Here is a 17840-nt window from a genome sequence, read left to right as displayed (position 1 = left end):
ACTTTATGATGATGATCAAAGAGCAACCTCTAGAAACGGCACATGAGGTGTCAGATTGGTGCAGGTAATGCCACATGGTGACTGTGGAAGTGCAGGGGATTCATTTTAGTATTACCTGCAAAAATCTGACACCTCACGTGCAGTTTCTAGAGGTTGCGCTTTGATCATCAGTATAAAGTTAATTGCTATTGCCTACATTTGTAAATTTTCTGTGGGGTTGTTTTTGGAAGGGCAGTCGCAAAATATCTAAATGTACAGTTTAGAGTGGCACAGTGGTGTGATGCTGAAAGGAATGTTTCTGGTTCATGTACTGGTCTGTCTCACTGACTTTCTTCTCTAACACATTTGGTCAATTGGTGTTTCTAAACTTTTCATGCGTAACTATGAGGGTGCATGGTTGTTTGTCTTGTTTGTCTCTGTGACAGCCTCTAGTCCTACTGGGACCTTAAATAGTTGAGATGCACTTATTTGTTGGCCTAACATCAGCAATGGATCCTTTTCAACTTGTTCTCTGTGATCAGGTTGTTGGAAAGTAGGAGATGACATCAACCAATGGCAGTTGTCAATATATATCTGGTCTGTTTGTGTTGCATTGACTTTGCCTTAACCCATCAAGGCCCGTCTGAGAAAAAATGGTAAGAAAAGTCCAATTTTTTAATATGAGGTCTTTATTTGGCCCTTTAACAAAATGTAAAAAAAAATTAACATTTTTTTGGAAGGGATATCTACCATTTATTACCATGTGATACATTAAAAGTATTATAATGTGATTTTCCGCTTCTGGGTATCTATTAGGGGACAAAAAACAAGTATTAGGTTGGGTTCAACAGGATTTTGAGCAAAGTTTATACCATAAATTGGAGCAAAATTTCTCAGAAACTGTATGTAACATATATGTCACGTTGGACTCTTATGGGTTACAATAATAGAATTAATTGAAAGATCATTTTGATGGGCACAAAAAAGTAAAAAGAAAAAAAAAAAACACTAAAACAATCAGTATCATCTACTGGCCACTAGATAAATTATTATGGGCAAATTCAAATCATTAGTGGTGAAACAAACATTAGAGATGCTTTGTTACAAGCAGCAGCTGCAGGCTTTCAGGGTCACAGGTGTTTTGACCCTTAACCTGTACGCCTCACCTGAGTTAGCCTGATTAGCCTTAACCTGAAGAAGGGTTCCAACTGTGAGATCTCTACAGCCACAGCCATTTTGAGCTGGACTCAGCTGCAGCGGCTACTGTATATCTTTGGTGGCTTTCTTTAGTTGTTTCGGCCTCAGCCCGACCTGCTGGAGGAGGTAGCACACTGATATTGCTGGAAACTCACGGCAGCCAAATTCAGTGGGATAGATGGTTGCGTTTGTCAGTGAAAATGATGCACCAATTCCAATCAGAGAGCTACTGGGTAACAAATGAATAAATACTCATGAGATATTGATTCAAAACGTACGTGCTGTCCACCAGTTTGTAAAGTAATAAGTTAAAATTTAGCAAATACTCTGTTCATGGAACATTACTAGTAAAAAACAACAACATTAATGTTTAATAATGAATATTTATCTAGTTGTTAACAATTAAAGAATGAGTGGGTTGTTTATTAATACAATGATCAGTTTTAAAGATTCACAGATATCCATTAATTAGTCATTACCTAACAATTTAACATGACAGGCCTTCTGCTCTATTCTATTCTAAAGTAGATAATTATTCTTTATAAATAACATAATTAGCTTTAATAATTATCAACACATTAACTTGCAGCAATTATTTCTTCATTTGTTAACATTTTTTATGTGGCAATGTGTCAAAGCTACATGGTTTACCACATTTATTTGGAAAAATAAAGGGGAAATAGTCACTTTATGCATAACAACTTCTCTCTAACTTATTTGACCAAATTGTGGATCATTAATTTAGCCTTGCAGATGTGTCGACTGCAAATTATTTTAACATTTTACATGGTAAACATGAAACACTGTAAAGACTAAGTGCTTAATTTTCAAGAATGAGAATTACTTAATGGTATTTCAAACAAATCTAATTGACTCTCACACGTCTTTAATAGGAAAGAATAACAAGATTACAAGCACATTAGTTTAAAAAGATTTGAAAATTTTGTCAGTCTGGTTTGTCACAGGAATAATTTCAGCAACCAGATGAAGAAAGGCAGCACAGAACACTTTCTTCTCAACAACCAGGCCTGGAATTTCAAGAGGAAAGCATCATTACTGAGCTGACCACGTTTTTTCTGTGGAAAAATCTGAAAATGAATAGAGGCTTTACACAGTTAGGCAGCAAACAAAATGCATCTTACATGGTAAATCGGCGATGCATGATTATCTGAACGGTGACATTGATTCTAGTTGTGGCTCAGTCTCTCGTGAGGACCTCATGCTCTTTGGGATACCAAGACGAGTTGTTCCTCCTCTAATCATCTGTGACAGTTCAGTTAGAGACGCTCAGATGACCAGATATTTTACTTGGAAAAAAAGCAAGAGGAGTCTGCTTTAAATGACAAAGGCTGCTGTAAACAGTTTAGTCAAACATGTCTGAATTTAATTTGATTATGTGGAAGATGCTTCTAGTACTTTCTAAATACTGAGCTCCCTCTGATATTTTTTGCTGTCATATGTAGTATTGAGCTTTATTATAGTTTTCCTTTCAAGGGTTTTGATATTGATTTTTAAGATAATTTTAGGTTAATTCATGCTTTTTTTTCTATGTGATTAAAATAATCACAAAATCCCATTTTTGTAAACTCACCTGTGAAGAGAAGTTCATATTTATTCTGGTTTGTGTCAGTTTTGTGGGATGAGAGAGCTTCTGAGATATGTGCTCACTTCATTATAAAACAGGATCAATGCAGAGTTGCAATGACTTTGTTCAAGGTGTGAAGGAAAAGACAACTTGCTAAAGATATCTGACATGAAGTTGCTGCAAAAATCCATTTCTATTACAATTAATCTGCAACACACTGCTGAAAATCAAGCCAATATGTGACACATTTCACATGTATTAATCACTTATTTATTGCCAGTGTGTATATCTATGAGGCTTTCTCCAACTTTCTTCTTCTTGAGAAGTGGAGGATTCTGGAAATTGTCCAGGAAATGTAAATGGTGTGAAGTTTATGGTTTGCTAATATGTCACTCCAGTTCCTCACTCCTGCAAGTCAACAGCGCAAACGTAAACAAATGGGGTCGTTCCACTGCTCAGTCTACTGACTGGTTCTATGGATTTTATTCCTAAAGCCTCTTTACGGTGCAATTCAACAGTTTTGGAAATATACTTATTTTAATATTTTCAAAAACCTGGATGGCAATGGTAACACTGCTCTTTTATTTACCCTTAAGACAAAATCTAAGATTGTTTCTAAGAATAATTTGGGAAATCTAGCATAGAAACCATTTTTAAAGGCCAAATTCTTTTAAAAGATGTTAGCATGTGACTGAATGAAGTCTATCATGATGCATCATGAACAAATCTCAACTAATCTTTTCAGTGAAGTTCCACAACTGGAACCAGCCTCTGTAGATGGTTGTCACATGCAAAGCTTGCCCACAGCTGCCAGTACAGGAAGCTGATTTCTCTAAACTTTTGTGTTTCCAGTATAGAACCCAGTATTGCCCAGCACTGGCCAAACCTGTGGCCAAACGTTTAAATTTTAAAGCACACATACTAATGTATAATGAGGCTTTAGATATTGAACAGAAATAAGCTGGTAGTCTATTACAGTAACCATGGTCTAGCTGGCTGATGGCTGTATCATTCTTTAATTAATAAATTATTATGTAAATCATTGCAAGAATTGTTTAAAATTGTAAATACTGTTTGAATGTTTCACTGGGTCCAGAGTAGCATCATGCAATTTTAAACTCCATCATGTAATGTGGGATTAACACGTCACACTTGTTTCACAGTATTCTGCAAGACCAGTCTGGTCTGGGTTTTTATGAGAAAAAAAATATTTAAAAAAAAGTTTATGTGTTGTTTTCTTGGTAAAAGCAAACTGTGCTCCCCTTGAAAAGAAAAGTGCATGTTAGTCTCTGAAAGAGGGGAACATGCTTCTGTCTATTTAACACAGATGTGAACTGTCAGTACCATTTCACTGCAGTTACTGAAGCACAGATTAATCTAATGATGAAGAAAACTGGTGCATTATATTTGAACAAATATTAGATATAAAAAAATGTCATAGCTATGGATTATTTATTTTCTTTTCAACTTACATTAAACAGAACTTTTTAAACACCATTATATGGCTTTCATAAGTAAGAAAACCAAGCATTTTCAGGCCTATCTGTGTTATTTAATTAATTTTTGTAGTTTTCTTTTGGAAAACATAACCTTAACTTACCAGCAATGACATAATTAACTCTGGTTTAGACTGTAGAACACTCATCTCCCTCTGATGAACAAGGTCCTGGTGGGATAAAATCATGTTTTTTCTGTTATTTATTTTTAAACAGGAGAAATTGTTATAGTGTAGAATAGTCATTTACTTTTATGGACAACTCTTAACCAACAAAGAGCACTCTGATGGGAATTACACTACTACTTCACATTTATCGGAAAACAAAATTAGACCCATTTCATCCCACCTTACTGAGTCAATAATTCTGTGGCTTATGCTTGCTTAACTTTTTAGTCCAATTATGTTTGCACCAAGATGAGCAACAGAGTCACTTTAACCATTAAATTAGGTACCCTGATTCTGGGCTGAAATTGTGGTTGGGTGTTCATTTTTAAGTGTATTTTGTTCAAATCTAAAAATGTTAAGCTAAAATATTAAAAATGAAGTGGAAAAAGTTATAAATTAACTTTTTTCTCTGTTTCTCTGTTTAAATATTTTGAGGCTTGTGGGCATGGAAGGAAATAGAGAAGGTAAGGAGTCACCTTAGACAGGACTTGCCAGCTCATAATACTAAATAAATGTTCACTTTTTACAATTTGAGCACTGTTCTCTTCCACTTTAGTTGCATGTCTTTAAAATGTGGGATGAAGTCATATGAGTGCTCATAAGAAACCCTCAAGCTCACTGGCAGAGCATTCAAATACGACCATGAGATATTTGTCCCCAATATTGCATTTTATTTAAACAAAAAAAAAAAAAAGCAAGAAAGAAAAAGTCCATTTAAATGGTTATACTTTTCATGTTGTAAACTTTAGATTCTCTCTTGATAGGCAACCTAAAGAAAGAGTGCATGTAAATTCACATCAAGGATGGTATTTTAGACTTGGGAACTGCTTGACCACATAGCAGCATATGTTGTTTTAAGTTTGTTTTTGAAAGCAGCAGCATATTCATAAGATTCTTCAGCTCGGTTAGTCAGAATAATGGACCTTTTCAATCACAGGCACCGTGTGACTTCTAGACTGTCAGCTCTTTGTGATGCCCTCTTCTTTTTTAAGCATCTGTGTCCAGCATGAGTAGAGATAGATGTTATGGTTGCAGAGAGCACCTAATGGGAAGATGGGATTTGGTCACAGATGGATGGTCAAGTGATCTCCTTTTTCTGGAAGGATCTTTCAGATGGCTGTGGTGAGACTAATTGTGATAGCATGCAAAATGGAGCCATTACTTTTATCTGCATTAACAAAGAGACTTTTTCTTTTTCTGTTTCTTTTTTTTCTAAGATTTGTCAACTCTTGCAGCCATTGATTAGGGCAAAGATGCTCTGTGTTCTTTGGAATTGAGAGGCATGTGCTTGCTTGCCTCAGTTGACAACATAGTGGTTATTACGGGCAAAACACAACCCAATGTATGAAAAAATAGTCAGTGATTCAGATATTTTGTTGTGACTTTCATTGTACAATTCATAATTCAACAGTAAGTCATTAAAGCTCGACTTTCCATTCTTCACAAGTTGCACAAAGCAGCTTCACCAATAACGTCAGATGTCATGGATGAACCATTTCTGGTTGGAGTTAAACATATTTTACACCATGAAAGAAAAAAAGCTTTATAAATAGATTATTGACTAGTTCCATATGTCTGCATGTTCAGCTTATTATACTGAAGATGTAAATTGTACTTTCACCCTTTTTCACTCACTTGTTTTCTCCATTGACATAGGGAGTTGGAGCTCATGAAAAAAAAACTACTCTTTATCTTGTGACTGTAGAAAAAAAAAGAGAAAGGTCATACAAGGGAAAGATATTAATTATATATCACAGTGAGAAAATTAGTATTTTATGGCCATAACAGTCCATTTAGACTGTGTTAAAATGCAGTGAGCAGCTGTATCAGAGTGGTAAGACAAAACTTAGTCTGAGTATTTTGTGAAGGATTGTCACAGAATGTATTTTAGAGTAGCTTCAGTCCAGGCAGATTATTCTTTCTCGTAAAGACACTGTCCAACATGTGCTAAAGTTTGCAGGAATCCACTATGCTCCTTTAATTCTGACTTGTCTTTTTCCTATTCTTTCTGCATACGATTATTGTGGTTTGTTGTGTCTCCTTAAAAAAATGACCAGGCCAAATCGACTTGATGTAGAGAAGGAGCATGGACAAATTTGCAAATTGGGGTGGTTATGTGGTCAGAACAGGGGGATAAAATGACATGCATGTCTTTGTCAGAGTGCTTTAGTAGTTAAATAATATATCAGAGAACACAAGAAAAGAAAAAAAAAAAAAAAATTTCTGTGAGTTACAAAGGTGGTTGATTTTAATAAATTAGACTAAATTAGAAAAATAAGACAGATTTAAATAGCTCTAAGAGCCAGAGCAGTTCTCCACCGAGGCCATTTTTAAAGCCAGAAATTCAGACCTGAACCAGAATATTTTTTTTTTATGCATAATCTGGCTCTTAGATGAACCAACTGCTGCAAAAACAGACATACTCCTCCCTGCTGTGCACTCGGTTTTACAGAGGAACCAGAAAGGGCATTTAGGCAGCGCAGGCTACCTCCGACAGAGTCAACTAGTGCACCAATCTCTGATGTGTTTGTTCTTCCTGTTTGTTTTTCTTCTTTTTTAGTTTTCTTTTTGAGGTTTTTGAGGCATTTGAGGTAAGAAAACAATTTAAGTCAATGTAACTAGACATGACAGATGTCTAGGTTGTAGGTAATATTTTGCTAAATTCATCCAGCACACCTCACTGTAATTTCTGCAACAAGAGGTCGTGACCTTCTTCCTGTGCTGCTGCTCCAGCCAGACCTCTGTTGGCAGAGCTGAAGCGGCAGAGCCACACCAGTAGGTTGTGTGAGAGGACAAGTGGATTTGGCATGCACATCAGAGCGTGATACCCAAGCATTTTGGTCCCATCACATGCCACACACACACACACACAAGTATAACACATACGCAGAGCATTTCTGGTTGTGTAAAATGGATTGTAACACTGGCCACAGTAATAAGCGTCCTTCGGTATTCCTTTACAGGCAATTCTCTAAAGAAATAAGGGAACTTTAAATGTCCGGTGTTGTTAAAAAGAAGCAGTTTTACTTAACTGCTGTTATTATCTTTACGTTTTTAAATATCTGCCTGTTGGGACTGCATTTCTTCATTTTCCTTATGTGGACAGAGTACAAATGAGTTTATATTTGACAAATGTGTTTAGTTTAATTAGCTCAGTAAACATTTTAATCACTAGAAAAACCCTTCTGGTTGTGTTCTAGTCAAAGCTTTGAAGGGATTTTCAGGCTAGTAACGGATATCATCAAGGAGAAATTCTTCCAAAATGCTAGTTGACTGATTTAGTCTCATGCTTGAGGGAAATCTGTTCATCTGTGATCTTTCACATTTAGGTGTTCATGTAACCTGCTTGTTCAACAGCCAGTAGCAACACACAGATTTCTTAGTGCGTAACTGTAAAAATGCCCTTCTGAGAGGATACTGACACTAAACCTAGAGCAGCCTTATCTCTGGGACGTTGTAGGCGGCCATGACAAGTTATACACCATTTAAAATGTTGTATTATCCTCATGCGTATGTGTTGGTCTGAGGCAAATCATCAAAGACATGAAATCAGCAGTTGGCTATGATATGGTACCTTGTTTATGCACAACTAAGGCAAGCAGGCATCGCATTAAACTCTCACGTCATCCTTATGTAAACAAATGTGCAACAAACTGGTGCATTTGCAGTAGAAGTGTGATTCCATGTGACAGTGGAGCAGAAAGAAGAGCTTTTTGGTGTTGTGTTGCATTAAACAGTAGAGGGCAAGTGAGTCCTGCTCTAGGGTGATAAGAGCTTCAGGATATCCAGACAACAGGTTTCTCAACATTTTGTTTAAGAGGGATAAAAAAAAAAAGTACTTCCTGAGACACAGAGTAGACAACAGTCTTTATCATGTGCCTTGTGTTTTCCACTTTTTCGCTCCCTGGCCTTAAAGTGTGAGATCGCTCTCATTTGCAGACATAAGAGTGTCTGTCTCTACTCAGTGGAGAGCCCACCATCTCCACCCATTCCTCAGTGATCAAACTAGTTTAGGAATCTCTCTCTTTCCTTTCCAATCTTCTATCTACAGTATCATGTCACGGGTTTGCACTGCTTCTGCCAAGAGAAGGTGTTGCTTAGGATAAATAGAATTCACACTATAATGAGCAGTGACAGGATGTCACCCATTCTGACACAGATCAACTCCCAGCTACCACCGTGCTTCCACCCTTGTACCCACCTGCATCCATCCAGCTGAGTCTGTCTGTTTGCGTGATGTCACCCTCAAACCTTATTTTTGTTGATGCTAGAGCAAAAAAAAGACAATTCACAATTTACATCTGTAGAGCTTGGCCAAATATGACTGTTCTGTCTTTCCACTTCTACCAAAGTTTAATCTTTAGTATTTCACGTGTTCCTGTCCAGCTTTACGTTCCCTTTGGAAATACAGGGAGAGCTACCCTCCCTAAATGGCTTGTTGCTGTGTTTGATCACTGGTTGAGTTATAGATTTCTCCATGACTTGTAAATCAGACGCCAGACTCAGATGTCAACTTAACATATGTTGTTTTTCCTATCCTCTACCACACATTGTGTGTGAGCAGCGCGCATGATGGTGGAATGATCAAGTTCGTTTGCTTTGAAGCCTTGGCTCACAAACGTTTTGGCTTTGAATGCTGATTTGTGAGTTGTGGGTAGATCAGACAGTGATTTCCTGCAGCAAAGTGCAGAGCAAAATATAGCTATTTAACATTTTGTGGAAATCAGATATGCATGACATCAATATTTCTTTGTAAAAAGTAAGCAGCGTCACACTGACCCTGTCAAGTGATGCTTTGTGAGGAGCATAATATATGGGCTTATTTACAGGTTGGTAAGACACACACTTTTGCATGTTTGCAGATAATGATGGAGCTGGTCCTCTGGCTGCAGAGGACATCCAGCCTGCTGCACTAAGGACCAGAACAAGGGGTCATTGCTGCCCACTGCTGTAGATTTATAAAATGATTCTCACCAATCTGTGTTTGATTTGACTTTTTTCTTTTAACCCATTATAACATACTGAAGCAATCAAATTTTCCTTTTGGATTAATCAAGTTTCATATAATTCAGTTAAATTTGAAAGTGTCACAAAGTGACTTGTGTTCTGAGACACAACATGCCATACGTTTTTATTTCTTTCTTTCTTTTATATATATACATATATATATATATATATATATATGTATGTGTGTGTGTGTGTGTGTGTGTGTGTGTGTGTGTGTGTGTGTGTGTGTGTGTGTGTGTGTGTGTGTGTGTGTGTGTGAACAAAAAAAATTGAACACAGGAACACCGTCATTTTGTTTTTCTGTTTGTTAAACTCTCACTAAAAAAGCATATTCCAGTTCTAAGGTGCAAAACAGGCATGCTACTGTTGTGCACATGACTGAGTTCTTCTGCTGTCCCACTGTGAGCTTTATTTTTTCATTTAAAATGTATGTTTCCTTTCACTTGCTGTTTCTTATTGTATTTTGGAGCAATAAAAACTGCTCTAGGGTTAAGAAAAGGTCATGGCTTCATTGGGTGCAAGTCCAGACCCATCTGCCAGTCACACAAAAATTGTGCAGACACGAAGGAAACCTCCCCCCACTACTTAAAAAAATCACGTCGAGTGTCATGAAAAATAATATCATTTTGTGTTGCGGTGCAAAAATACAATTGTATTTGTTACTTGTTTGTTTGACAACTTAGAGATCAGAATTGATTTTAGTTTATTTAAGGTTTCTAGAAATATAAAATCAGGGTGTTGCTCTTTAGTGAGCAGCTTGTTTCATCTAATTTCGTTGGTTTTTAATTTCAGGGAATTTTTTTGTGGCTTGAGGAGGTGAAAGTGTTTAGTTTTTAATGCAACAAAAACACTTTTTTTTTATTAATTTTGCTTGAATCCTATTGATGTCCGAGTTGAAAGCTGTGTTTTTTTTTTTTTGTTTTGTTTTGTTGGAAGGATCATTTAAAAAAAACAGTCTGCAATCCTGAGAGGCTTTTTTGAATCTTTATGAAGATTCTTTATGGATGTATGAAATGGGTTTCTCTGTTGTTCTTTTGAGAATTTATAACATTTTCCAAACTAACTGCCTTCACCTGTCTTCATTTTACTTTGCCTCCGTGTTTCCTATATATGTATAAAACCAGCTAGGTGGAGACTGAACAGTGAGATGTCAGATAAGGTTCACATGTCGGCTAACTTGTTCCAAATGAGTTTGAGGAATTTCTGCCTCCTCGCTTTCCCTATTAACCAAACATTACCTTGTCAGACCCTACATGCCTGTTCAGAGCTCCTCCTCTACCACACATAATGTGATGAGTATCTCCAATCAGCTTTCTTTAATTACAGTTACAACACATAGTAAGCTTTTCAGCAGTCGCCTCATAAGAGCACATTTTATACGCTCGCTCTCTATCGTGATAAAAATAATTCCCATAAGGAGGTGATTATACATTTGGGTAATTCTGAGCAGATGTGAAAACGTCTCAACATGTTAACAAGGCGTTGGCGGAAGTGCAGACTTTGTCACTGTTGGAGCAGCATGAAACATCCTCCACAGTTTGAAGCAGCGCAGTGGAGGTAAAAAATGAATAGATGCAGGATGAAAGAAGAAATATGGTCACTATTTTTTTTTTTTTTTTTTTTTTTGTCTTCAAGCACTAAACAACTTCCTTCTAGAAATCTTTGCATTTCAGTTTATCATAGTGACATCTGTTTTATATGCATGCAGATTTAGCATGAAATACTTTAAAGTGCAACACCGGGGAGACAAGCCATCGGTGCAAATAAAGGGAGCTGATTGATCTACTGACTACTTTCACAGAGTTAAGTTTTTTTTTTTTACAAACATCTGCCCTCAGTATTAAAATGTCCACGAAACAGGAAAAAAAGCTTCAGGAAATAATCAGTTCATATGAATTTTGCAGTTCGGTCCCGCAGGGCTCAGGAGATGGAGTCTTTGTTCGAATGTTTACTGTATTTTGGGGTTTGTTCAGGATCTAAACTATGGATAAAAATACTAGTTAAATTCCAGTTTTTGACTATTGAGTTTTATGGATTTCACTCTCTATCCTATATTTACAAAATAAATCTAAAGTTAAAAATGTTATTTCTCTTGAGAATGGAGTGTATTTTTAGTGCAAATACTTAATATCTTTGACAGACATGTCACAGGCAGTAAATTGATCTTTATAGTCTGTGCAATAGAAATTAATAAAACACACACACACACACACACACACACACACACATGCAAGATTCCACTTTGGTTGCAGTCAACACCTACCTTCATTCTTTCAAGCAATTGAAAGAATGGTCAAATCCTTTAAAAAATATGTTCCTTATATGCATTAATACCTTCAATTCTTGTTATTGTGGATCTGAAAAGAATAAAAATAAATAAATAGAAATAGTCTGAACTGGTGATGCATCTTCTCAGGGACTTTGCGTTTTTCTTTTGTCTTCAAGAACGTGAATAACTAAAAACTGTGCTTAAAAAAAATACATGGTGATATGAGGGGCTAGAAGGAAGAAAAATGTTCACCTACAAGCAAAAAAGAAACTTTGGTAATTGCCGTAACACAAATAATGAGAGGCTATGTAGGAAAGTGTTTGAAGAGTGGTCCTGATCAAGATAAGATTGGAGACAGTATCATAAGAGAGAGGAAGTGTTTTTCTGTCTGCTGCAGCTGAGAGGAAACTTCAGTGACACAGTTACTTATATGAGCCAGACGCTGAGCTGAACCCTGCAGAAACAAGCAGGCTAAATGGGGTTCAGGGTGTGACGAGGATGAGCGTGAGTCAGATGCTAAATGTATACATAGGATAAGAAAACTCTTGTTTAAATGACATAAAACCCACAGTATAAATGACTTTTAATTCCTTTTAAGGTGCTGTAAAGCAGTTACTGACAACTAGTGGACGTTTTATCTCTAACAATTTTTACACACACACACACACACACACACACACACACACACACACACACACACATATATTTATATATATATATATATATATATATATAACTGTTTTCAGCCTGTTTCAGTGTGTTATTGGATGAAGAAAAATGTAAACCTGAACATGCAAATAAACTGAGAACCATTAACTTTATAATATGTGCTGTATTTGTATGTCTTTCTTATTTTTCATTCAGTTCTCTACAGTTTTGTTTTTGTTGAGTTGTTGTGTCCCTTGCAAAAAAAAAAGCAAAATCCTCTTTTGATCTACATTTTAACCAAGATTTATGTTTATGTGGGTGAAACTGCAGAAAAGAGAAGGAAAAATTGTGTCATGTTTACAAAAATATTACAAACCGCACACTAAAATTAAGTTGAATTAATTCTCTGCACACTGCTGAGGCTTTCCTTTTTGGTATAATTATAAACAGCTGCATGGAAAATGAATATCAGGCTTCTAATGATTAGGATAACAGAGGCAAGACCTGGTGGTGCTGAACCAATGATATTTGCAGGAAAGCGGGGTTATTAGCTTTATTTTAAAACTAAAAAATAAAAATAAGAACTGTTGTGGCTTCAGAGAGTGAAAAAGAAACAGAAAGGTGGAATATTTGTGTTTTCTTGAACATAAATTTGCTGTTGTTTGGATTCCACATGACTGACGCTTGACTTAATCCAGTGCTCTTTGCGCCTTCCCGGGAGGGTGAGGCGGTCTCTTTGTGCTTCTCTGTCCCACGTGAAGCAAACCAAAGCGGGAGAGTGAGGGTCATAGCTATTCGGCAGGGTACCAGATCCTTCCCACCGGCACATCTGCATGTGAAATCGCCATTTCACCCCTCCACACTCCCTAATTGTTGCTAAAATTATTTGTGAAATTGCCTTCCACCAGGAGTGTTTTCCACGGCAATTGTCACACAATTTTATATGCACGGTGGGCCCACAGAGTTAACACATGCACCTCTTCTCTTCTGCCATATGTGCTCTTTCTATTTGACTTTAATAGTGACGCATTATTTTTTTTAACAATTACCTTTAAGCAATTACTCCAGGGCGAGCCAACCTGTTGTCATCAACATCGGGTCGATCCAAATGTTGTAGCCTAATTATCTCAAAAGCTATAGGAGCGATTTAGCTCTTCATGCTGCGCACATTTACTTAATTGAAAGGTTAACAAGCTAAACGCATCTTATAGTGTAACCTTCGCCTTGCAGGGCTGCTTTAGCGCAGTTTCGCTCAGTAGACTCGGTGCTTTTGGGATTATTGTAAAAGCTACAAATGAGGAGCTGCGTGTTCCACCAAATATGAAGGAATCATTTTGGATATGAAGCCTCTCAAGTTTTCTTCGAAAAAAGAATGATTTTGGTAATTAATTTATATGTTGTTATTTATTTTAATTTCTTTAAAAAAAACACATATTTCAACCAGTATTGAATTATTTAATTGTCATACAGTTTTAATATTTTAATAACTTTCTTATTAAAGAAGCTTTTTTTTCTTATTTTTTGTCCGCTCTAAGTAATTTTTGTGTGCTTTATATATTTTAAGGAAAGAAAGAAAGAAAGAAAGAAAGAAAGAAAGAAAGAAAGAAAGAAAGAAAGAAAGAAAGATTATTTTTAAAACATTACTATTCCACAGGTTTGATCTGCTGAATGTTATTAAGACATTCATTTTGCAGAAACCTTCAGGATTTAGGATAACATTCAGATATATTAACATTTTGAGCTGGTTTCGGTGTATGGGGGTTATGAGAGAGACAGCAATGAATTAAAAATGTAATGTGTTGATCTGATTGGTCGGTCGGTTCCTGGCTAAACCCACTCTCTTTCATCCATAAAAGAATAGGCAGGGAGCCTATGGGAGCGCTCGGCTGTCTCCTCCTACGACATGCACGAAAGTTGGCCACTTAAACTACTTCCAGCCAGCCAGCAGACATTATACTAAACCCAAACTACACCAAGGGAAAAGAATAACATCGCATTCTCCCCCTGCAATTTAGGTGCTGCTCCTCCATTCCACAAACTTGCCTCTGTAGAGGTTTATTTATTAATTTACTTTTTTATTTCTGTTTTTGCTGCTTTTCTCTTTTGTTTTGTGGCATCTTCATCGCGCCAGAGGAGAGCATCATTTTTATTTTTCCCCCCCCGGTGGAAGAAGGGCTTCTCCGCCTGGAATTGGGATTTGACAACAGCAGCGCATCTTTCTGAGCATTTTGAACTCATTCCTTGACCTTTTTTTTTTTTTTTTTTTTTTTTTTTTTGTGTGTGTGTGTGTGTGTGTATGTGTGTGTGTGTGTGGACTTGGACTTTCTGAGAGTAGCAGATTCGAGCAGTGTCCGGTTTTGTGTTGTTTTCGTCTGAGTAGCTACAGGATGGCTACTTTACCAGGAACAGTGCCTCGAATGGTGCGTCCTGCACCAGGCCAGAACTATCCCCGAACCGGCTTTCCATTGGAAGGTAAGACAAAGGCAACTTGAGTTTTATGTTTGAACTTTTGTTGATAAAACTCGCCACTTGTCCGCTCTGTCAGCTTTTGACATAGCACAGTTTGTCATCGGCGACATGCAGGGAAATGAAAGAAAAGACGGGTGAAAAATACAGTTGCAGTCAGAGCTGATTAAAGTTAACCTCAAGTCATGGTCAGAGGGGAGTTATAGTTGTAGAGACACAGTTAAGCTGATTTATTTACTGATATACTGAACACAATTCAAACTCTATTACCTGCGTGTATTTAGGCAGAATGGGAGACTGACTTGAGTCTGTCATGCAACTTTGCCTTAAAATATTTCTGCTTTAGATCTTTTATTTTAAATAGGCCTGTTTGTTTTTATAGGAATATTCACTTTCATTGCACACGTTTTTAAACGTTTCGTTACACCACAAAATGCTGCATTATTAATTATACTAAATAAGACTTTTCTGTGGGGAGTAAATAAATAAAAGGTTTTTAGTTCATTTTGTGATTCAACTTTGATTGTTAGCGATTTAATCTAAGATTTTTTCCCCCCCAGCGTCGTTGCCCATTATTTTCAAGTTGTCTGAACATATGGGCGGAAAAAAAGATCATTTTGTATTTGCATGCATTTGTGGAAACAGTTTTCCCATTACACCCGCTTCGTGCTCAAGTGCTCTGGACTGAAATGTACAAAAACCACGTAGCTCGCAAGTTACTCGAGCTCCGGGATTTGTTCAAGTGTCCTGCTGCTGGAAATGGCAATAATACACACAGCAAAGAGATGGCTCAAAGGATCACATCAATATTTGTACAGCATGACTAGGAATAATCAAGGTGGGGAGTGTCACCCTCTTTAGTGTCTCTTGAATGAGAAATTGCATCCTGAAGTGGACTTGGATGCATCCTGCCAGCCAGACTCAGGCTGGCTGAATTTGGCACGAAATGAAAAATGTATAATATGATAATCTGCGTGCAATTAAAAATCCCTGACAGATATGCTGCTGTTTGAACAAATTGCAGCCTCACACTATGAAGTAAATAAATCTTTTAAGAACACTTGCTGGGTTGTGTGTGTGTGGGTTTTTTTTTTTTTTTTTTTTTTTTTTTTTTTTTTGTATTGTTTTTGAGACTGTTACTGTTTATTGTGGCGCAGTGTCCACCCCTCTGGGCCAGGGTAGGGTGAACCAGCTTGGCGGAGTGTTCATCAACGGGAGGCCCCTGCCAAACCACATCCGCCACAAGATAGTGGAGATGGCTCACCATGGCATCCGACCCTGCGTGATCTCGCGACAGCTACGAGTTTCTCACGGTTGTGTCTCCAAGATCCTCTGCCGGTACCAAGAGACCGGTTCAATCCGTCCAGGAGCCATAGGAGGCAGCAAGCCCAGGGTGAGTGGCGGTCCGTGGTCATTAAACAGTGTCACAGCAGCACGAGGACGGCAACAGTTTAGGTTGCACGACACATAGGCCAAACCATTGACTAAACTTAAATGTAATGCTTGTGATAATTACAGATAATAATAATAATAATAATAACTATTATTATTATTATTATTATTATTATTATTAGTATTATTATTATTATCATTATTATTGTTAACAATAATAATATTAACAAAACGAGCACTTCACTTTTCTTTATAATTTTAATACATTTACTGTATGTTACAGCCTGTAACATCAGCTGTGAATGTTGGTTAAAATAAACTTCATATTTGATGTCATCATTTTACAGAAATATTAACATAAATACACAATTTTTCATTCTTTAAAATACTTCCAAAGCATCCAGTTTATAATTATATTGAAAGTAATACATTCATAATCATAGGATTTATATTATTATTTTATAATGATTCTGTTGGCAAAACCCTTAAAATCTTGCAGGTATATGTTGAACAAATTTTATTTAAATTTCGAATAATCGATTGGAAAACAGTTTGGGCTGTTTATTTGTTTCGTTTTGAAGTCACAAGCCCATACTCCAATTAAAATTATTATTAATATTATTACTTTTATTTCGTTTCTTTTCCCCCTCTTAAATCCTATTTTTGATCATTTTCCAAACGAATCCCTGTTAAAATTAAAATACCTTCTCTCTCTTCGCTTGTCTTTGTTTTCCTCTTCCTTCAACACCATTTCAAACATAAAGCAGGTGGCAACTCCTGACGTGGAGAAGCGGATCGAAGAGTACAAGAGAGAAAACCCGGGTATGTTCAGCTGGGAGATCCGGGATAAGCTGCTGAAGGACGGGGTGTGCGACAGAAGCACAGTTCCTTCAGGTGAGGCTTCATCTGGTAAGCTGCACTTTTTTTTCCCCCTTACTACCAGCGAATACTGCAGCATCACTTCTGAATCAACACCACTGTGAATCCGACCTGTTTTAAGCCCCAGTTACTGATAATAAAACGCCTCAGTAAGCATACCTGCAGCTGTTTGACCCAGAAAAAATATCCTGTTGAAATGTGGCTTCAGTGCTCCATAGTCACTTCATATTACCATGTTGATACTGTAATTTTTGAATGAGCCTATATAATTTTATCATTTGAGATATTTTCTCAGCGTTGTTGCTTCATGTAAAACTTTTCCTGTGCCACTTCTATATCCTTCTAAAAATGTATGATAGGATTACTATGGTTCTTTTATGGGTTTTAGGGCTAATCACCCATTTACCTTTTTGTTGCCATTAGTGAGCTCCATCAGCCGCGTTTTGAGGGCCCGATTTGGCAAAAAAGATGACGAGGATGACTGTGATAAGAAGGATGAAGATGGAGAAAAGAAAACAAAGCATAGCATCGATGGCATCCTCGGTGATAAATGTAAGTTAACTACAGAAAATATTTGTCTGAAATAACAAACAATTATTATTATTATTATTATTATTATTATTATTTAGAGAAAACTGAAGATTTGTAAACGGAAAGCAAATGTTTGGAGTAGACTTCCTTCTTGACGTCCTCTTGGGAAATTGTCCCACATCCGAGCTGCGGCTAAACGCAGAGAATTTATTCTTGCTTTTAAC

General features: G+C 36.8%; 1 protein-coding gene across 2 annotated transcripts in view; it reads left to right on the top strand.

Annotated features, from left to right (window-relative positions):
* Positions 1–14275: 14275 nt before the first annotated feature.
* Positions 14276–17840, top strand: part of pax7a (paired box 7a) — a 43682-nt gene continuing 40117 nt past the window's right edge. Inside the window, exons 1-4 of one of the 2 annotated variants that reach the window (XM_041981429.1) lie at positions 14276–14820; positions 15972–16207; positions 16971–17100; positions 17509–17637. In XM_041981429.1, coding sequence (XP_041837363.1) covers positions 14736–14820; positions 15972–16207; positions 16971–17100; positions 17509–17637 — 580 coding nt within the window. In that variant the 5' untranslated portion in view covers positions 14276–14735. Of the gene's footprint in view, positions 14821–15971; positions 16208–16970; positions 17116–17508; positions 17638–17840 lie in introns of both variants that reach the window. The other variant, XM_041981428.1, reaches the window with a different exon arrangement.

The sequence above is a fragment of the Melanotaenia boesemani genome, chromosome 3 (assembly GCF_017639745.1).
Source record: "Melanotaenia boesemani isolate fMelBoe1 chromosome 3, fMelBoe1.pri, whole genome shotgun sequence".
Taxonomy (NCBI): domain Eukaryota; kingdom Metazoa; phylum Chordata; class Actinopteri; order Atheriniformes; family Melanotaeniidae; genus Melanotaenia; species Melanotaenia boesemani.
The sequence above is the reverse complement of the archived record's forward strand: the minus strand, read 5'-3'. Positions and strand labels throughout refer to the sequence as shown.